The sequence below is a fragment of the Aotus nancymaae genome, unplaced genomic scaffold (genome assembly GCF_030222135.1).
Source record: "Aotus nancymaae isolate 86718 unplaced genomic scaffold, 86718_ANA_hifiasm-v0.15.2.pri h1tg000028l, whole genome shotgun sequence".
Taxonomy (NCBI): domain Eukaryota; kingdom Metazoa; phylum Chordata; class Mammalia; order Primates; family Aotidae; genus Aotus; species Aotus nancymaae.
The window spans coordinates 33328066-33350213 of record NW_026988441.1 but is presented as its reverse complement, the minus strand read 5'-3'; the positions used below and the strand labels follow the sequence as shown (position 1 = coordinate 33350213).

Below are 22148 nucleotides of genomic sequence, written 5' to 3'. Positions count from 1 at the left end.
GGTAGGAAACCAGGACACCGCAGCCACAGCCTTCTAATTGCCTCCTAATTATTTTAACTCTCCCTAGGGGGACAGGGTCCCAAATCCTTGACCTTGTTCCCCTAGCCTAACTTCTCTAGGGCTTGCAAATAATCCTTGATTCCATATTCTTCTTTCACCATATTCCCAAAAGCTAACTCCAGTCATAGCATTATCAAGTCTTTGTCCTTTATTGCACATTTCAAACAAAAATTAATTTTTATTATTTTTTTCCAGGAGGAATCGATTGGTCTTTTAAAAATATTTGTTTTCTGTTTCTGAACGTTTCACCGGAGAGGAAAGCAGAGAATACATGTATGAGACCCTGCTGTAAAAAAACCTTTGTGCCTCTTTTCTCTCTCCTAGGCAGAGGGATCTTCTCAGAATGCCTTTTGGTTGGCCTGGTGCCATGGCTCACATCTGTAATCCCAGCACTGTAGGAGGCCAAGGCGGGAGGATTGCCTGAGGCCAGGAGTTTGAGACCAGCCTGGGCAACATAGTGAGACCTGGTCCCTAAAAAAAAAAAACAAAAAACAATGTCTTTGGGTTGGGGTTTCCCTTTGGAAACTGTAAACTGTGATAAACTGTGATGTGTCTTCCTCTCCTGATCCTGGGTTTCAGGACTGTTTGGGCTGACAAAAGATGCTCCTGGGTCTCTTGAAGGGTCTGGTGAATATCAGCCTGCTGAGTCTCCTCCCACTGGACAGCCTGAAGTATGGGGTGGGGCCTCTTAGAGGAGCAGCTGGGTGTCCTGGGGTGGGAGGAGTCTCTTGATAGCCCCGCCCTCTAAAAAGATCACCCCAGGACACTCAGCTTTTTTTTTTTTTTTTTTTCCATTGGGAGACACATTGGTGTCCAGCCAAATAGATGATGGTATTGAGGGGAAAGACAGATAGGATTCTTGCCCTCTGGATTCTTTTAGACTAGTGAAGTGAGAAAACTGTCCCAAGGACAGGAAAACCTATCCCATTGAAGTGACGCAAGAACCTGAAAAGCAAAATATACTTCAGGCTGACAGGGGAGCACAATGCAATGTCTCCTGGAAGGGTGGTCACTGAGCCCTTCAGTGAGCAGGTTAGGGGGTGGGGGATATCCAGGTGATAGAATGGCCTGACCTAGGCCAGGCGTGGTAGCTCACACCTGTAATCCTAGCACTTTGGGAGACTGAGGCAGGTGGATCACTTGAGGCCGCAACTTCAAGACCAGCCTGGCCAACATAGTGAAACCCTGTCTCTACTAAAAATACAAAAATAAGCTAGGCATGGTGGCAGGTGCCTCTAATTTCAGCTACTGGGGAAACTGAGGCATGAGAATCGCTTGAACCCGGGAGGTGGAGATTGTAGTGAGCTGAGATCACACCACTGCACCCCAGCCTAGGTGAAGACTCTGTCTAAAAAAAAAAAAAAAAATGACCTGAAACTTGAGTCAGACATACCTCTGTTCCAGGTTAACATAGCCCTTTCCTGGGTTTGTCCCTGCAAAAGATTTGTTCACTTATTGCAGTCAGTTGTTTTTTTTCAGATGGAGTTTTGCTCTTGTTGCCCAGGCTGGAGTGCAATGGTGCAATCTTGGCTCATTGCAACCTTTGCCTCCCGGGTTCAAGCAATTCTCCTGCTTCAGCCTCCCGAGTAGCTGGGATTACAGGCATGCGTCACCTTGCCCGCCTAATTTTGTATTTTTAGTAGAGATGAGGTTTCTCCATGTTGGTCAGGCTGGTCTCAAAAGTCCTGACCTCAGGTGATCTGCCCACCTCGGCCTCCCAAAGTGCTGGGATTACAGGGATGAGCCATCGCACCCGGCCAGTTTTTTCTTTTTCTTTTTTAATAATTATAAATGTATTTCATCAGTAGAGCTTGAAATATAAGACAGTATTCCAAAGAGGCAAGAAGGAAGTAGATTTCAGAAAACATTAACTATCTAATCTTATGTTTGTTAAAAATTATTACTTACCCTTCTTCTTTCCCAAAGCAAGTGTAGTAAGTTTCTCAAGTATGTTATTATTATTATTTTTTGGTGGGGGGTGATTTCAAATGGAATTCCAGGGCTTAGCATTGGGAATACTACTAAGGAAAAGAAATAAAAACACTCTTTCATCATGACTGCCGAACAATGAATACATTTCCACAAGTAAATACAGCAGATAATGGTGAATTACAGAGATTCACCAAAACTTCAATTCTTCTGCTTTGCAGGGTGACAAACTTGTGACAGTGGATAACTGTGTTCTCTTCCTGTTATCCAGACAGAGTTTAATGCGAAGTCCTAATAGGACATGGCTTAGCAACTTCTCTAAGTGTTCAAATACAATTTAGTACGTGATTTGTTGCCACGGAAAGAATAAAATAACATGTTTATTGTAGATGGATACTTTTCTTTTTTTGTTGAGGTATGAAATATAAGTGCCTTGCTATTTCCTTCCCTGATATAAACAGTGGATTTGAGTGATTTTGGTGGATTCTTCAAACCCTGGGTATTTTCTCATTGAAATTTAAGTGTATAACCTTGACTGGGAAACAGAGACAGGAGACTAGTGACTTCAAACTAAGGCCAATCTTGAGCCTTCAAAGAGAGAACATTATAGGCCCAATTGTTCTTGCTGGGGAGCTTCCCCTGCAGTGTCCCAGCTGCTCACAACTGACCTTGGGAGGAGCCCTTTATGCTGAGAGAAGCTCAGAGCCATGGAAAGCTGGGGATTCACAAGCAGAGGTGGTTGGGGTGATGCCCTTCTGAGAATGTACTTGCTATTATCTTGGGTGTGTTTCTAGACATTTCTAATGAAACAAATCTGGATTTTGGTAAGAAGTGTCTCCTAGGCTGGAGTGTAGTAGTGCAATCATAGCTACATAGCCTTGATCTCCTGGGCTCAAGGAATTCTCTCACCTCAGCTTTCCACATAGCTAGGACTACAGGCACGTGTCATGATGTCTGGCTTATATTTAAACACATTTTTTTTTAGGGCCAGGCGCGGTGGCTCAAGCCTGTAATCCCAGCACTTTGGGAGGCTGAGGTGGGTGGATCATGAGGTCAAGAGATCAAGACCATCCTGGTCAACATGGTGAAACCTTGTCTCTACTAAAAATACAAAAAATTAGCTGGGCATGGTGGCGCGCGCCTATAATCCCAGCTACTCAGGAGGCTGAGGCAGGAGAATTGCTTGAACCCAGGAGGTGGAGGTTGTGGTGAGCCGAGATCGCGCCATTGCACTCCAGCCTGGGTAACAAAAGCGAAACTCTGTCTCAAAAAAAAAAAAAAAAAAAAAAATATATATATATATATAAAATAATAGAGACAGGATATTGTTTTGTTGCCCAGGGTGGTCTGTAACTCCTGGCCTCAAGCAATCTTCCCACCTTAACCTCCCAAAGTACCAGGATTACAGAGGGGAGGGGGCACCACCACACAAGACAGGAATGGCTTTATTCTAAAGGAAAATTGAAAGGGGAGAAGGCACCAAGTATAAAATCTGGAAGCATCTCAAAGCTTAGGCAGAAAAGGATTTTCTTTCATAGGGAGGAGGAAACAATGAGAAAGAAGGTGGGAGGTGGAAATCAGGATGTAGGGTGCAAAATCAGACCTAGATCCTGAAGGCAGTCTGTTCTTAGGAGGGTCTTCAGACGGATTGTATATAGGCTCAGGCTGAGAGTGGGTCAAAGTTCAGGGGCTTGGGGAAAGGAGAGAAACTTGCCCAGTTTGATTAACAGGTGCTTTGTTCTGACTGATCCCTGAAGACAAAGCTGTTCAGCTAATCAATTATGAGGAAAAGAAAGGGAATTTCTAGTCTGTGTGTGGCTTTGTCATAGGTATAAAGGCAGTATCATCTAAGTCATAAAGAGTATTTTCTTTGTGTAAGCTGCTCTTGCGGAATACACAAGATGGGGCTGGGCGCAGTGGCTCATGCCTGTAATCCCAGCACTTTGGGAGGCCGAGGCAGGCGGATCACGAGGTCAGGAGATCGAGACCATCCTGGCCAACATGGTGAAACCCCATCTCTACTAAAAATACAAAAAAATTAGCTGGGTGTGGTAGCGCACATCTGTAGTCCCAGCTACTCGGGAGGCTGAGGCAGGAGAATTGCTTGAACCTAGTAGGAGACAGAGATTGCAGTGAGCCAGGATTGTTCCACTGCACTACAGCCTGGGCAACAGTGTGAGACTCCATCTCAAATAAAAAAAAAGAATATGAAAGATGGGGGAATTTCTTTAACCATAGCTATTTCTAGGATTATCTACCTGCCTGATCTGCTGCTGCCATTTTCACTTATATCCATCCCTTACATTTGGCTATTTCTGATGTATATGCAGTTGTTGAGAAGTATGGATGGCCCCTGGGGCTTGTGACTGGCATCTGCAGTGGGGCAGTGTGATGGTACTAAGCCCTGAACTTATGGAATCTCTGTTAACTTTGGGTAGTGTCAGAATTGATTTGTCGAAGGCTTAGTTGGTGATGGAGAATTGGAAATTTGGTTGGTGTTCAGCAAAGACCATACATTTGGTGTTAGAAATGGTATCTAAAAAAAAAAGACACTACAGATTGGAACCTTCAATTGACTCTGGGTAAGTGTTTGCTGGTGAGAATTCAGACCCTGGAGTAGGAAACATTTCCACACTGAGAAGAGAGTCGGGTGTGTGAAACACCCATGGACTCACCACCCAGGTTAATAAATGGGCATTGGGTATTTCTGGTATGTCCTTATCTCATCTCACTTCTGTACCCCACAGGTGACCAGGTCCTCATTTTTAAAAAATGGTTCTTAATAGTTTTACCATCTATTTATTATTAGGCTGAATTTTGCTTGGCTGTTCCTCTTTTGAATTTTTAGTAAGTTATTACCATTAATATTATGCCAAAAAGAGTTTTTTTGTGGTTTCTTTGCCTCGATTTGTTGCACGCGTGCTGATTTCTGCATTTAGTTTGGAGTTTAGGATTTCAGCAAATGAAACTTTGGGCAGGGGATGGTGGTAGAATATAAACATTCAGTCTGTTAACAACCCTAACTGTTTTTTTGTTTTGTTTTGAGACAGTCTTGCTGTGTTGCTCAGGCTGGAGTGCAGTGGCACGATCTTGGCTCACTGCAACCTCCACCTCCCGGGTTCAAGCGATTCTCCTGCCTCAGCCTCCCAAGTAGCTGGGACTACAGGTGTGTGCCATCACGCCTGGCTAATTTTTTTGTATTTTTAGTAGAGACGGGGTTTCACCATGTTAGCCAGGATGGTCTTGATCTCCTGACCTTGTGACCTTGCGATCCACCTGCCTAAGCCTCCCAAAATGCTGAGATTGCACGCATGAGCCACTGTGCCCAGCCCCCAACTGTGTTTTGTACATCTTGGCTATTCCTAGTTTTTTTTTTTTTTTTTTTTTGAGACAGAGTCTCACTCTGTAGCCCAAGCTGAAGTGCAGTGGCGTTGTCTCTGCTCACTACAACCTCTGCCTTTGGGCTCAAGTGATTCTCACACCTCAGCCTCCCGACAAGCTAGGACTACAGGTGCACGATACCACACCGGCTAATTTTTGTGGGTTTTTTTGTTGTTGTTGTTGTTGTTGTTGTTGTTGTTTTGTAGAGATGGGGTTTTGCCATGCTGTCCAGACTGGTCTTGAACTCCTGGGCTCAAGCAGTCCACCCGCCTCACCTCCTAAAGTGTTGGGATTCTAGGTGTGAGCCACTATGCCTGGCCTTATTTTTGTCTGTTTTTTGTGCAAGTGATATCATCCTACGTATTATGTTGTATGTCACCTATTTTACATAGCCATGAATATTTCATGAAATGGTAGTTTATTTACTATTTTACTTAATAAACTTTATTATTTAGACCAGTGGTAGTTTGACAGAAAAATTGAACAGATAATACATAGAGTTTACATATTCTCCTTCACAGGTCATTGGTTTCCCCTACTTTTCTTTTAAGAGACAGAGTCTTGCTGTGTGTCACCCAGGCTTGAGTGCAGTGGTGCAGTCACTGCTCACTACAGGCTAGACCTCCAGGACTCAAGTGATCCTGCCACCTCAGCCTCCCGAGTAGCTGGGACCACAGATGTGCACAGATGTAGCTGGGCTAATTTTTGTTTTTTGTTTTTTTGTAGATTGGGTCTCACTGTGTTGTCCAGGCTGATCTCTAACTCCTGGGCTCAAGTGATTCTCCCACTTTGGCCTCCTAAAGTGCATAAATATGTTATATTGGTTAGTCAATTGTATGTTATAATTGATGAATCAATATATATGATCAAAATTGATGAGCCAATATGTTACTAAAGTTTAGACTTCATCAAAATTGGTAGTTTTTGTTCAAAGGACACCAAGAACTTGAAAAAATAATTTACCAAGTGGAAGAATGATTTGCAAATCCTATATCTCGTGGGCAGTTTTATCCAGAAGCAGCTTGAGTCTCAGTCCCCTTCATCACACTCCATCAGGGTGGGGGCTGAATTGTCAGCCAGGAGTTTGAGGTATCCTGTCCCATCACTGTAGGAGGCAGTCTACCTCCTGGACCTCTCTCTGGGCAATTGTGCACCTGCAATCCTGGATCTCACCCAGATTATGGGGTGATAACAGGGAATGGTCATCGGAGAGAAATCTGAGCCTGGTGTTTTGGGTTTGTAGGTGGGAGGTACTCTCAGGACACCCTCCCCCTCTGTGGAGTCAGACTTGGATGGGCCCAGCAGAATGGCATGTGTGGTTTGCAGCTCTTTCATCCCCAGTGGGAGGGAGCTTGTCATCTCCTATGCATTCCAGATATGTGAAGCAAGGTCTCAAGTTTACAACCTTGTCACCTATTAAAGAGAGATTGCATTGGAAACTTATTAAAAATGTTAAGAAAGAGTTTATTCAACACAATTGCAGTGAGTCATGACAGCTGTAATAGGGGAGGGAGACTGAACTGAACCTTAAATGCAGCAGGAATATTATTGGATTTAGAACCAGTGGACAAGGTGAGGGAGAGAATGGAACTTGGTTGGGTCTCATAGGTGGGGGGAAAATAACTTGATTGGATTAAAAAAAAATTTTTTTTAAATTTTTTATACAGACGGGGTTTCACCATATGGGTCAGGCTGGTCTTGAACTCCTGACCTCATGATCTGCCCACCTCAGCCTCCCAAAGTGCTGGGATTACAGCTGCGAGCCACTGCGCCCGGCTTAATTGGGTATTAAGGTAGGGGGATTCTCTATCAACTGCCTTAGATGGATTTTTGCTGAAACTGACTTCTGCAAGCCAATGCCAAGGCCTAGTCAAAAAGAGGACTCTGAGGAGCTTGACTCAAGTTTGGTCAAGGAAGGAGTTCTTGAGACCTCTTCAGTCTAGTTTTTCCCAGGGCTCTGTATTAGTCTGTTCTCATGCTGCTAATAAAGACATACCCAAGACTTGGTAATTTATAAATTACTGAGGAAAGAAGTTTGATTGACAGTTCAGCATGGCTGGAGAGGCCTCAGGAAACTTACAATTACGGTGGAAGGGGAAGCAAACATATCCTCCTTCACATGGCGGCAGATTGAAGGTTGGGGAAGCCCGTTATAAAACCAGATCTCACCAGTCGTGGTGGCTCACACCTATAATCCCAGCACTTTGGGAGGCTGAGGTGGGCAGATGTGGGCAGATCACAAGGTCAGGAGTTCGAGACCAGCATGACCAACATGGTGAAACCGAATTTCTACTAAAAAAATACAAAAAAATACCTGAATTGAACCTTAGAAAGACTGAAATAAAATAAAATAAAATAAATTAAGGCCGGGCATGGTGGCTCATGCCTGTAATCCCAGCACTTTGGGAGGCCGAGGCAGGTGGATCACAAGGTCAAGAGATCGAGACGATCCTGGTCAACATGGTGAAACCCCGTCTCTACTAAAAATACAAAAAATTAGCTGGGCATGGTGGCGCATGCCTGTAATCCCAGCTATTCAGGAGGCTGAGGCAGGAGAATTGCCTGAACCCAGGAGGCGGAGGTTGCGGTGAGCCGAGATCGCGCCATTGCACTCCAGCCTGGGTAACGAGCGAAACTCCATCTCAAAAAAAAATAATAATAAATAAATAAATAAATAAATTTTAAAATACAAAAAAAATTAGCTGGGCATGGTGGCGCATGCCTGTAATTCCAGCTACTCGGGAGGCTGAGGCAGGAGAATTGCTTGAACCTGGGAAGAAGAGGTTGCAGTGAGCCAAGATCACGCCATTGCACTCTAGCCTGGGCGAGAGTGAGACTCTGTCTCAAAAATAAATAAATAAAACCAAATTTCATGAGAACTCTCTCACTATCATGAGAACAACATGGAGGTAACCACCCCAATGATTAAATTATCTCCTACTTGCTCCCTCCCATGACACGTGAGGATTATGGGAACTACAATTCAAGATGAGATTTGGGTGGGGACACAGCCAAACCATATTATTCTGCCCCAGCCCCTCCCAAATATCATGTCCTTACATTTCAAAATACATGATGCCTTCCCAACAGTCCCCCAAAGTCTTAGACAAGGCATGTCCCTTCTGCCTATGAGCCTGTAAAATCAAAAACAAGTTACCTACTTCCTAGGTATAGCGGGGGTGCAGACATTTGGTAAATACACCCATTACAAATGAGAGACATTGACCAAAACAAAGGAACTAGAGGCCCCATGCAAGCCTGAAATCCAATAGGACAGTAATTTAATCTTACAGCTTTGAAATAATCTCTTTTGACTCCATGTCTCATATCCAGGTCACGCTGATGCAAGAGGTAAGCTCCCTCAACCTTGGGCAGCTCTGCCCCTGTGGCTTTGCAGGGTATAGCCTCCCTCCTGGCTGCTTTCATGGCTGGCATTGAGTATCTGTGGCTTTTCCAGGTGCACGGTGCAAGCTGTCAGTCGATCAACCATTCTGGGGTCAGTCCAGATGGTGGCCTCACAGTTCTGCTAGGCAGTGCCACAGTGGGAACTCAGTGTGGGGGCTCCAGCTCCATATTTCTCTTCTGCACTGTCCTAGCAGAGGGTCACCACGAGGGCTCTGCCCCTGCAGCACACTTCTGCCTGGACATCCATGCATTTCCATACATTCTCTGAAATCTAGGCAGAGGTTCCCAAGCCTTAATTCTTGTCTTCTTTGCACCCACAGTACCAACACCACATGGAAGCTGCCAAGGTTTGAGGGTTGCCCCCTCTGAAGCCATGATCCAAACTGTACCTTGGCACCTTTTAGCCGTGGCTAGAGTGGCTGGGCACAGTGCACCAAGTCCCTAGGGTGCATACAGCAAGGTGCCCTGGACCAGGCCCAACCAACCATTTTTCCCTCCTAGGATTCTGGGCCTATGATGGGACAGGCTGCCATGAAGTTCTCTGATGTATCCTGGAGACATTTTCTCCATTGTCTTGGTGATTAACATTTGACTGCTTATTACTTATGCAAGTTTCTGTAGCTGGCTTAAATTTCTCTCCAGAAAATGGGTTTTTCTTTTCTTTCTTTCTTTTTTTGAGATGGAGTTTTGCTCTTGTTGCCCAGGCTGGAGTGCAATGGCGTGATCTCAGCTTATTGCAACCTCTGCCTCCTGGGTTCAAGCAGTTCTCCTGCCTTAGCCTCTTGAGTAGCTGGGATTACAGGCATGTGCCACCATGCCTGGCTAATTTTGTATTTTTAGTAGAGATGAAGTTTCTCCATGTTGGTCAGGCTGGTCTCAAATTCCTGATCTCAAGTGATCCACCTGCCTCAGCCTCCTAAAGTACTGGGATTACAAGCATGAGCTACTGCACCCAGCTGGATTTTTCTTTTCTATTCCATTGTCAGGCTGCAAATTTTCCAAACTTTTATGTTCTGTCACCTTTTGAATGCTTTGCCACTTAGCAGTTTCTTCCACCAGATACCCTAAGTCATCTCTTACAAGTTCAAAGTTCCACAGATGTCTAGGGCAGGGCAAAATGTTCCCAGTCTCTTTGCTAAAACATAACAAGAGTCACCTTTGCTTCCAGTTCCCAACAAATTCCTCATCTCCATCTGAAACCACCTCAGCCTAGACTTTATTGTCCATATCACTATCAGCATTTTGGTCAGAGCTATTCAAGAAGTCTCTAGGAAGTTCCAGACTTTCCCACATCTTCGGCCTTTTGAGCCCTCCAAGTCTCTAGGAAGTTTCAAACTTTCCCATATTTTCCTATCTTTCTCTGAGCCCTCCAAAGTGTTTCAACCCCTGCCTGTTACCCAGTTCCAAAGTTGCCTCCACATTTTCAGGTATCTTTACAGCAGCACTCCACTGCCCAGTACCAATTTACTGTATTAGTCCGTTCTCATGCTGTAATTAAAGACATACCTAAAACTGGATAATTTATAAAGGAAAGAGGTTTAATTGACATACAGTTTAGCATGGCATAACAATTTTAAAGACTTATGTTTTTGTCAGTGTATATTTTACATGAGATGAAAGCTATTCAAATGGTGAGTAATCATTTGAAATTACATTTTGTGAAATCTGTATCCCTAATGATTCGTGGTGTTGAACATCTTCGTATGTGCTTATTGGCCATTTGTATATATCCTGGAGAAATGTCCATTCAAGTTCTTTGCCCATTTATTATTTATTTATCTTTATTTTTCCTTTTTTCCGGAGACAGCTATGATGCCCAGGCTGGATTTGAACTCCTGGGCTCGAGATCCTTCTTCCTTAGGCTCCTGAGTAGGGGGGATTACAGGTGTGTGCCAGCATGTCCAGCCAGTTTTGCCCATTTTCTAATCAATGTTTTTTGCTGGTTTGTTAACAATAACTTATTCTTTTTTGTTTTTTCTTTTTGAGACGGGGTCTTGCTTCCTTGCTGAGGCTAGAGTGCTGTGGTGCCATCTTGGCTCACTGCAGTCTCTACCTCCTGAGTTTAAGTCATGCTCTTGCCTCAGCCTCCTGAGCATCTGGGACTATAGGACAGGCCACCACACCCAGCTAATATTTGTATTTTTTGTAGAGATGAGGTTTTGCCATGTTACCCAGGCCAGTCTTGACCTCCTGGGCTCAAGCTATCTGCCCACCTCAGCCTCCCAAAATGCTGGGATTATGGGTATAAACCACCATGCCCAACAATTTATTATTCTTAATTGTGGTTATAAAAACACTTAAAAATCTACCTTCTAGCCGGGCGCGGTGGCTCACGCCTATAATCCCAGCACTTTGGGAGGCCGAGGCAGGTGGATCACGAGGTCAAGAGATCGAGACCATCCTGGTAAACATGGTGAAACCCCGTCTCTACTGAAAATACAAAAATTAGCTGGGCATGGTGGCGCATGCCTGTAATCCCAGCTACACAGGAGGCTGAGGCAGGAGAATTGCCTGAACCTAGGACGCAGAGGTTGCGGTGAGCCGAGATCGCACCATTGCACTCCAGCCTGGGTAACAAGAGCAAAACTCCGTCTCAAAAAAAAAAAAAAAAAAAATCTACTTTCTTAGATTTTTTTTTTTGAGACAGAGTCTTGCTCTGTCGCCAAGCACCAGGCTGGAGTGCAGTGGTGCAATCTCAGCTCACTGCAATCTCCGCCTCCTGGGTTCAAGCAGTTCTCCTGCCTCACCCTGCCGAGTAGCTAGGATTACAGGCACGCGCCACCACGCCCAGCTAATTTTTTTGTATTTTTTAGTAGAGACGGGGTTTTACCATGTTGGCCAGGATGGTCTCGATCTCTTGACCTCGTGATCTGCCTGCCTTGGCCTCCCAAAGTGCTGGGATTACAGGCGTGAGCCACTGCGCCCAGCCCAAAATCTACCTTCTTAAGCATTTTTGTGTACAGATAAGTAGTGTTAACTATACTCACCTTCTTGTGCAACCAAACTCCAGTAAGTTTTCCCATTCTCTAAGATTTATTTTTTTCTTTCTTCAGGGTGGTAAAGTTTATTTTCATTAGCTGATTCTTAGTTTGCTTGCTCAGATTTGCCACTGAGTACCTATAGAGAAATTTTCATTTTAGTTGTGCTTTGCATCTCCATACTTTCTGTGTAGTCTTTTTTTTTTTTTTTTGAGACGGAGTCTCACTCTGTTGCCCAGGCTGGAGTGCAGTGGTGCGATCTCGGCTCACTGCAACCTCCGCCTCCTGGATTCAAGTGATTCTTCTGCCTCAGCCTCCAGAGTAGCTGGGATTAGATGTGCCACCACATTTGGCTAATTTTTGTGTTTTTAGTAGAGTTGGGGTTTCACCATATTGGCCAGGCTGATCTTGAACTCCTGACCTTGTGATCCACCCACCTCAGCTTCCCAAAGTGCTGGGATTACAGGCGTGAGCCACCGTGCCAGGCCTGTGTAGTCTTTTTAAAAATAATTTCTAATTTTTTATTGATAATTATATGCATTCTTTTCTTAGTTTTATTTCTCCATGATTGTCTTTACCACTTCGAGCATAGTTAAAAGGCAGTTGCTTAGTCTTTGTCCGGTGAGCTCAGTAACTCAGGATTCTCAGAGATGGTTTATCTCAATTATTTTTTCCCATTGATGAGCGATATTTTTCTTTCTTTGTGTTTTTTTTGTTGTTGAAAAGTGGAATTTGAATTTTTTTTTTTTTTTTTTTTTTTTTGAGAAAGAGTCTTGCTCTGTTGCCCAGGCTGGAGTGCAGTGGTGCAATTTCAGTTCACTGCAGTCTCTGCCTCCCAGGTTCAAGCAGTTCTCCCTGCTTCAGCCTCCCGCGTAGCTGGGATTACAGGTGCCTGCCACCATGCCTGGAATTTTTTTTTTTTTTTAATAGAGACGAGGTTTCACCATGTTGGCCAGACTGGTCTTGAACTTGTGATCTGCTCACTTTGTCCTCCCAAAGTGCTGGGGTTACAGGTGTGAGACACCATGCCTGGCTTGCCTGACTAATTTTTGTGTTTTTAGTAGAGACAGGGTTTTACTATGTTGGCCAGGTTGGTCTCGAATTCCTGACCTTAGGTGATCTGCCCACCTCTGCCTTCCAAAGTGCTGGGAAAATGCATGAGCCACCACGCCCCACTAAATTTGAATATTATAATAGAATAATTATAATATAATATATATTTCCTGAGTTATAACTCAGGAAATCCGATTTTCTTCTCCATTGTTTCCTATTTTCATTTGTTAAAGGCTATATTTGTCTGTTTCATGACCTTTTGAAAGTGTTTTTTTTACAGAGACTTCCTTGCCATGTAGTCACTGAAATCTCTTTCTTTTTTTTTCTCCTTTTTTTCTTTTCTCTTTTCTTATTTATTTATTTATTTAGAAATGGGGTCTCACCATTTTGGCCAGGCTGGTCTTGAACTCCTGACACTCAGGAGATCTGCCCACCTCAGCCTCCCAAAGTGCTGGGATTACAGTCTCGAGCCACCGTGCCCGGCCTTCCTTTTTTTTCTTTTTAAGAAGCAAATGGAATTCAATGAAATCTCTATTTCTTTAGTTTATGTTCAGACAAAAGAGAACACAGAGATCACAGAAGATTCACACAGATTTTCTAAATGCCAGGAGAGAAAAAAAAAAGATGATGAAACTAAGAAACAAAACCCCTACCTCTTTTTTTGTTTGTGCTGGGGCGGTTTTTGAACACTTAGCCAACCTGTTTAAAACTCTGCTTCAATCCGCCAGGATGGTGGCTCATGCTTGTATTCCCAGCACTTTGAGAGGCCAAAGTGTATGGATCATCTGTGGTCAGGAGATTGAGACTAGCTTGGCCAACATGGTGAATCCCCATCTCTAATAAAAATACAAAACTTAGCCAGCTGTGGTGGCAGGCACCTGTAATCCCAGTTACTTGGGAGGCTGAAGCACGAGAATCACTTGAACCCAGGAAGTGGAGGTTGTAGTAAGCTGAGATCATGCCACTGCACTCCAGCCTGGGTGACAGAGCAAGACTCTATCTCAAAAAAACCCACACATGAAAAAAACCTCTGCTTCAGCCTTCACTTCTGCTGAACTGAGCCTGGAGATCAGCTGGTACTGAAAATGAGGGTCTTCTCAGGTCTTTTCTGGAAATGCGTTCTTTCCTGGGCATGAAAGGGGCATTCTCTATTCCCCAGCATACCTGGGTACTTTTGAGTACCTGGGCACTTTTGTATCCTAATTTCTCAAAGAAATTTTTCTCCTCAGCTTTTCTTCCCAAGCCTTAGATGGTCTATCATATGTCTCCACCATAATCTGTTGACCCAAGTAGCTTCAGGTTCTTTGTTTCCTTTATGACATTTGAAACAATTGCTGCCATTTCTTAACCCTGGTTGGTTTTCATGTGCCAATTGGCAACTTGTGTATTTCATAGAGAAATGCCTAGTCAAATTCTTTGCCCATTTTAAAATTCATTTATTTGGGGTTTTGAAAATAATTTTTATTTTTAATTGTAAAAATGCATAACAAAAAAACTAAACCATAATTAGGTGTACAATTCAGTATTGTTAATTAGACTTATCCTCTTATGTAACTGATGTGCAGAAAATTTTCACCTTGCAGAAGTTAAAATTTATAGCTATTGAATAGCAACTTCCTATTCCTTCTCCTTACTGTGGCTGGCAGCTACCATCCACTTCCTGCTTTTATGTGTTTGACAACCTCACAGGAGTTATTAAAGAGCCACATACATATTTTTTGACTAGCTTATTTCACTTAGCATAGTGTGCTGAAAGTTCATCCATTTTGTAACATGTAACAGATGTCTTTTTTTTTTTTTGAGATAGAGTCTTGCTCTGTCACACAGGCTAGAGTGCAGTGGCACGATAATAGCTCACTGCAGCCTCAATCTCCAGGGATCCTCCCACCTCAGCCTCTTGAGTAGCTCAGACTACAGGTATGCACCACCACCAAATAAAAAATTTGAATTTTTGTTGTAGACGGAGTCTCACTATGTTGCCTAGGCTGATCTTGAACTTCTGGGTTCACACATTTCTCCTGCCTTGGCCTCTCAACTTGTTGGGGTTACAGGTATCAGCCACTGCCTATCCTAGATATCTTTTAAAAAATACTAAACAATATCTCAAGCCAGGCATGGTGTCTCATGACTGTAACCTCAGCACTTTGGGAGGCTGAGCCAGAAGGATCACTTGATCCCTTGAGCCCAGGGGTTTGAGACCAGCCTGAGCCACAAGTGAGACCCCACTATGAGATTTAAAAAAAAAAAAAAAAGCCAGTTGTGGTGTGCATGCTTCTTTATTTGTTTGTTTTTATGCAAGCCTACCTGCACAAGGTGCATGCCTCTTGTCCCAGCTACTTGGGAGGCTGAGGTGGGAGGATTTCTTAAGCCCTGGGAGGTTCAGGCTGCATTGAGCTGAGATCACACCACTGCACTCCAGCATGGGCCACAGAGCAAGACCCTGTCTCAAAAAAAAAAAAAAAACCTCAGGCCGGGCGCGGTGGCTCAAGCCTGTAATCCCAGCACTTTGGGAGGCCGAGGCGGGTGGATCACGAGGTCAAGAGATCGAGACCATCCTGGTCAACATGGTGAAACCCCATCTCTACTAATACAAAAAATTAGCTGGGCACGGTGGCGCGTGCCTGTAATCCCAGCTACTCAGGAGGCTGAGGCAGGAGAATTGCCTGAACCCAGGAGGCGGAGATTGCGGTGAGCCGAGATCGCGCCATTGCGCTCCAGCCTGGGTATCAAGAGCGAAACTCCGTCTCAAAAAAAAAAAAAACAAAAAAAAAAACACCTCATTGTATGTATTGATAAATAAAATTTATGGGAGGCCACTGTTTTGGACTAAGCTACTGTACTAGGCTCAAACAGACCAGACCAGAATGGAATCTCATGCACAGTGCCACATAATCATACTAAACTTTAAAATAGGCCAGTTTTCCAAAACACCAGAGATTCATTGGCTACTTGCTTTTGCTACAAGTAGCCAATCAGAAGGGTTCCAGCTAACCTGAGTCAACAAGGTAAGGAAGTCACTTGGGATTTAGAAAGTAACTTTGAAATGATATAACAGGTTTTTGTTTTTTTTTTTTTTTTTTTTTTGAGATGGAGTCTTGCTCTGTTGCCCAGGCTGGAGTGCAGTGGCGCAGTCTCAGCTCACTGCACCCTCTGCCTCTCGGATTCAAGCGATTCTCTTGCCTCAGCCTCCCGAGTAGCTGGGACTACAGGCACGTGCTACCACACCCAGCTAGTTTTTTGTATTTTTAGTAGAGACAGTATTTCACCATGTTAGCCAGGATGGTCTTTTTCTTTTTTTTTTTTTTTAAAGACAGGGTTTCACCATGTTGGTCAGGCTCGTCTTGAACTCCCAACCTCAGGTGATCCGCCCGCCTTGGCCTCCAAAGTGCTTGGATTACAGGCGTGAGCCACCGTTCCCGGCCCAGGATGGTCTTGAGTAGAAGACAGGGTTTTGCCATGTTAGGCAGGATGGTCTTGATCTCCTGATCTTGTGATCTGCCTGCCTCAGCCTCTCAAAGTGCTGGGATTACAGTAGTGAGTCACCATGCCCTGCCCTTTTTGTTTTTATTTCTGCTTTCTTCACCCCTTTTCTGCCTATAAAGCTCACCTCCTCTGCTCAATCTGAGGAAAGCAAAGAATTTTCATTTAAGTAATGCGAGATCTTTCAAATTAGGCCCAGAGAGGCATTAAAATGAAACAGCAATCATGTTTTACTACCCTCTTTGAGCTATGTATTCATCTCTTGGAACTGCTTGCTTTTGCTACAGGTAGCTATAAATTAACCTAATAATGTCACCTGGACATCATATCCTACACTTTATAGCAAAACAGTGTATATAGCCAGTCACTAATGAATGTTATTCCTGTAAACCAGTGGGAATTCCCGACAACTTTGTATCAGTCCATTCCATTTCTCCCCTTTTTTGCTGTAAGAATATACTGGTGTTCTGTAAGTAGCTAGCTACAAGACAAAAAAAAAGAATCCACTGTGGCCGGGTGCAGTGTGACTCACACCTGTAATCCCAACAGTTTGGGAGGCCAGGGCGGGTGATTCACCTGAGGTCAGGAATTTGAGACCAGCCTAACCAACATGGAGAAACCCCATCTCTACTAAAAATACAAAAGTTAGCTGAGAGTGGTAGCATATGCCTGTAATCCTAGCTATTCAGGAGGCTGAGGCAGGAAAATTGTTTGAACCTGGGAGGCGGAGGTTGTGTTGAGCCGAGATCGCACCATTGCACTTCAGCCTAGGCAACAAGAGTGAAACTCTGTCTCAAAAAAAAAAAAAAAAAAAGAATCCACATGTGGCTGGGCATAGTGGCTCATGCCTATAATCCCAGCACGATGAGAGGCAGAGGCAGGAGGATCACTTGAGACCAGCCCAGGCAACACAGTGAGATCCTGTTTCTACAAAACAATAAAACATTAGCCAGGTGTGGTAGTGTGTACCTGTAGTCCTAGCTGCTATGGGAGGCTGAGGTGGGAGGATCATCTGAGCCGAGGGAGGTCAACGTTGCAGTGAGTCATGATTATGCCGCTGCACTTCAGCCTGGATGACAAAGTGAGACCCGCTCTAAACAACAACAAATCCTCTGTGTAACTGCTGTTTTAGAGTATATATTCAGGGCAACTTGAATCTGTGCTCCTGGGTTGCAGTCCTTAGCTCTGGCCCCAATAAACTGTCCATTTATATTGATTTTGCTTAAGTTTCTTTTTTTGTTTTGTTTTGTTTTTGAGACGGAGTCTTGCTTTGTCATCCAGGCTGGAGTGCAGTGGCGCGATCTTGGCTCACTGCAACCTCCATCTCCCGGGTTCAGGCGATTCTCCTGCCTCAGCCTCCCGAGTAGCTGGGGTTACAGGCATGCGCCACCATGCCCAGCTAATTTTTGTTTTTTTGGTAGAGACGGGGTTTCTCCATGTTGGTCAGGCTGGTCTTGAACTCATGACCTCAGGTGATTTGCCTGCGTCTGCCTCCCAAAGCACTGGGATTATAGACATGAGCCACTGTGCCTAGCCTAAGTTTCTTCCTTTTATATCAACAGACTTATGGAGCGCATTTCTGTTTCTTTAAGATGGAGTCTTGCTTTGTCACCCAGGCTGGAGTGCAGTGGTGTGATCTTGGTTCACTGCCACCTCCACCTCCTGGGTTCAAGCAATTCTTCTGTCTCAGCCTCCCAAGTAGCTGGGATTACAAGTGCATGATACCAGCCTGGGTAATTTTTAAAATTGTTTTTATTTTTAGTAGAGATGAGGTTTCACCATGTTGGTCAGGCTGGTCTTGAACTCCTGACCTCATGATACACCCGCTGTGGCCTCCCAAAGTCCTGGGATTACAGGCATGAGCCACTGCGACTGGCTAACGCCTTTCTGTGTTATGGATGCGATGCTTCTTGATTCATGACTCACTAATAACCAATTAGATCACTGAACTCTTTGTTGAAATGTTTTCTTTTTTTTTTGAGGCTGAGTCTCACTTTGTTGCCCAGGCTAGAGTGCAGTGGCGCAATCTCAGCTCAGTGGAACATCCCCTGCCTGTGTTCAAGCGATTCTCCTCCCTCAACCTCTGGAGTAGCTGGAACTACTGACCACCACACCTGACTAATTTTTGTATTTTTAGTAGGGACGGGTTTTGCCATGTTTATCAGGCTGGTCTTGAACTCCTGACCTCGAGTGATCCATCTGCCTCAGCCTCCCAAAGTGCTGGGATTACAGGTGTGAGCCACTGTGCCCGGCCCCAAATTCTTGACATTCTTGCCAACACTTGTTCTTTGGAGTGGTTGATTTTTGTTGAGTCATAGGAGTTCTTTATATGTTCTTGATGCTAACACCTTGCCAGATATATGATTTGCTGATACTTTTTACGATTCCCTGGTTGCCTTTTCCCAGTGCTGATAGTGTCTTCTGACACATAGAATTGTTTGTTTATTTATTTGGAGACAAGGTCTTGCTCTTTCCCCCAGGTGTGATTCCAGCTCACTGCAGTCTCAACCTCCTGGGCTCAAGGAATCCTCTTCCCTCAGCTGCCTGGCTCACACAAGTTTTAAATTTTGATGAAATAAAATTTGTCTTTCTTTTATGAACCGTGTTCTGGTGTTTTATCTAAGAAATCAATGCCAAACCCAATGGAAGCTTTGCCCTGTGTTTTTGTTTAAAAATGAAAATTACAACGGAGTTAAAGATCCAGTTGACTTTTATTTGCAATTCATGAATTGGGGTACCATCCCATTCTATAGAATAAGAGCTCCTACTGGACATGACAGAAGTGTGGTTTTTGTAAAGAACAAGGGAAATGGCAACAGCAACAAAGCAGATTGGTTAACATCAGGTTACTTTTATTGAAAGGATAAAGCAGAGGGGACGTCTTTATTATGCCGGCTAAGATTGACTGGGCCCTTTCCGGTTGGTTGCTGTGAGTCCCCTGTTTTGTAGAAAAACTGGGTACATTTGAAGAGCTACCTGCTTCTTTAAAATTTTAGTTTGATCATGTGCCACTTAGCATGAGTGACTCCATTTTGGTTTGGTCTCATTTCTTGGGGCCTAGTATAGGATCTTAGTCCAAAAAAATGGTCTGCATAATTTTTACTATTTTCTTCTAAGAGTTGTGTAGTTTTAGCTGTTACCTTTATGTCTTTGGTCCATTGTGATCTCATTTTGTATGTAAGTTAAGGGTCCAACTGCCTTTTTTTTTTTTTTTTTTTTGAGACAGAGTTTTACTCTTGTCACCCAGGCTGGTGTACAGTGACATGGTGTCATCTCACTGCAACCTCCACCTCCCAGGTTCAAGCAGTTCTCCTGCCTAGCCTCCCAAGTAGCTGGGATTATAGGCACATGCCATCACACCTGGATAATTTTTTGTATTTTTAGTAGAGATGGGTTTCACCATATTGACCAGGCTGGTCTAGAACTCCTGATGTCAGGTTGTCTCTCGAAGTGCTGAAATTACAGGTGTGAGCCACCTTGCCCAGCCCCAGCTGTATTTTTTCACATGTGTATATCCAGTTTTCCCAGAACCATTTTTTCTTTCAAATTTTATTTTAGGTTTGGGGGGTACATGTGCAAGTTTGTTACATTGGTAAATTGTGCGTTACTAGGGGTTAGTGTTCAACTGATTTAATCACCTGGGTAGTGAAAGCATAGTACCTGATAGGTTTCTTTTTCACCCTTACATTCCTCCAACCCTCCCACTTTAAGTAGGCCCCAGTGTCTTTTGTTCTCATCTTTGTATCCCTGCCAACACCATTTTTTGAAAAGTGTTTTATTTTTCCCAATAATGAATCTGGGTACACTTGCAAAAATCTTTTTGCCATTTATGTGTGTGTATCTTTCTGGGCTCCTATTCCAAGGGTCTGTATCTGTGTCTTTATGACAATACCACACTGTTTTGATTACTATACCTTTGATTACTTATCTAAGGATTTTTGCTTTGGTATTCATAAAGGACATTTGTCTGCTTTTTTTTTTCTTTTTGTTATCTTTGTCTATCTGGCCTCATAGAATGAATTGGGATGTGTTCCCTCCTCTACATTTTTTTTAGAATAGTTTGAAGAGGATTGGTGTTAATTTTTCCTTAAATGTTTGATAGATTTTAGCAGTGAAAATATTTGTGGGCTTTTATTTGTTGAGAGTTTTTGATTACTGCATCAATCTGACTAGTTGTAGGTTTCCACAGATTTTTTCTGTCTTCATGACCCAGTCTTGGTAGATTGTGTGAGCCTAGAAATTGCCCACTTCATATTACCCCATTTGTTGGTGTACTCATAGAGGCTTCTTTAGTATGGTGTGAGGCATTCTTTCAATTGTACTTCCTTGTTATTATGGAGGAGTCCTACTGATGTGGAATATGGTGTGGGGAGACAGTAAACATTCCATTGACATACGATTTGGCCTCATTTTAGGAAGCTTGCATTGCTGGGTTGTGATTTGCATAAGTACTTCTTATCTTCATGCCTCTTTAGTGGAGGCAGGAAGGGTAGGGGGAATAGAATTAGGTATTGCCCTTGTCCCAGAAGGTTTGGCTCTGGTAGCATCCTAGTTGGTAGGCTCTTTCCCTTTCCCTCCCTCCCTCCCTTCCTTCCTTCCTTCCTCTCTTTTTTTCTCATTCTTTCTTTTCTCCCTTCCCCTCCCCTTTTTTTTCATTTTTTTCTTTCTTTCTTTTTTTTTTTTTTGATAGACACATGAGATCTCACTTGGTTTCCCAGGCTGGTCTTGAATCTTGGCCTCAAGCCATCCTCTGGCCTTTGGTCTCCCAAAGTGCTGGGATTATAGGCATGAGCTACTGCGCCTGGCCTGAAGGTAGTATCTGTTCAGAACAATTCCCTGAATGTATTTCAGAATGACTACTCGCCCTCTTCCTGCCACAAGTAGGAAGCAATTTTCCTATGATCTTCACTGTGAGAACTGATAGGGTTTCTGGAGGTAGAGCTCACATACTCCTGGAGGGGTCCCATATGACTGGACTTCCTGGATTTTTACCTTTTTTTTTTTTAATGGCTAATTTTAAAAAATTATATTTAGTGGAGAAGAGGTCTTGCTATGTTGTCCAGACCGGTCTTAAACTCCTGAGCTCAAGTGATCCTCCTGCCTCCATCTTCCAAAGTGTTGGGATTACAGGTGTGAGCCACCACATCCAGCCAGATTTTTACTTTTTAAATTTATCCACACCTTCAGTAATTCATCAGTTGCAATTTAGGTTTTCCCGTCCCTATACTGCTTCCCACAGAGATTTTGCTATGGGAGTCTGTTCTAGTAAGTTATGACTCTTATCAGTTAGGTTGGTGGGATCCTGTCCAAAAACCAGTATCTAGATACCGTCAAAGGTCAGACTTTGTGAACAAGCATTTCTAAAGATACGCAGTCTGAGGGTGGCTGATGTTAACTTTTTTCTGCATGCTAGTTACTACATCTTTGTTATGGCAGGTGCTATAGACCCATAGTACAGAGAGGCATTAGGGGTGGCCCGGCAGCACATAATTCTACCACCAGAGAGTCATATTCCTATTACACTGTTGCTGGTTCAGTTCTAGCAGCAGAATTGCTTTGTGGAAGGAAGTGAGTTTAGACAGAAGTTAAGTTTGATGACTGGGGAATCTTGGAATAAATGTTTGGAGAGCACAGAGTCTTGAGAACTTCTTGGGAGTAGAGTCTAGGATCCCAGTGCTGTCAGTCTCACCCATCCTCCTCCATACATGTGGGATGTTTCAGGACTCAGTGGCCTTTGAGGATGTAGCTGTGAACTTTACCCTGGAAGAGTGGGCTTTGCTGGATCCTTCCCAGAAGAATCTCTACAGGGATGTCATGCGGGAAACCTTCAGGAACCTGGCTTCTATAGGTAAGGGTGACAAT

At 43.7% G+C, this 22148-nt stretch overlaps 1 protein-coding gene across 5 annotated transcripts in view; it reads left to right on the top strand.

Moving 5' to 3' along the window:
* LOC105706084 (zinc finger protein 627) overlaps window positions 1–22148 on the top strand; it is a 49152-nt gene that overhangs the window by 1316 nt on the left and 25688 nt on the right. For 3 of the 5 annotated variants that reach the window (XR_010344359.1, XR_010344358.1, XM_064381831.1), the window contains exon 2: window positions 22008–22134. Coding sequence is in view for 2 of the 5 variants with exons in the window: in XM_064381831.1 (XP_064237901.1) it covers window positions 22008–22134 (127 nt within the window). In the remaining 3 variants the exon portion in view is untranslated. Of the gene's footprint in view, window positions 1–19540; window positions 22135–22148 lie in introns of those variants that run through there. The other 2 variants (XR_010344360.1, XM_021676650.2) reach the window with 2 other exon arrangements.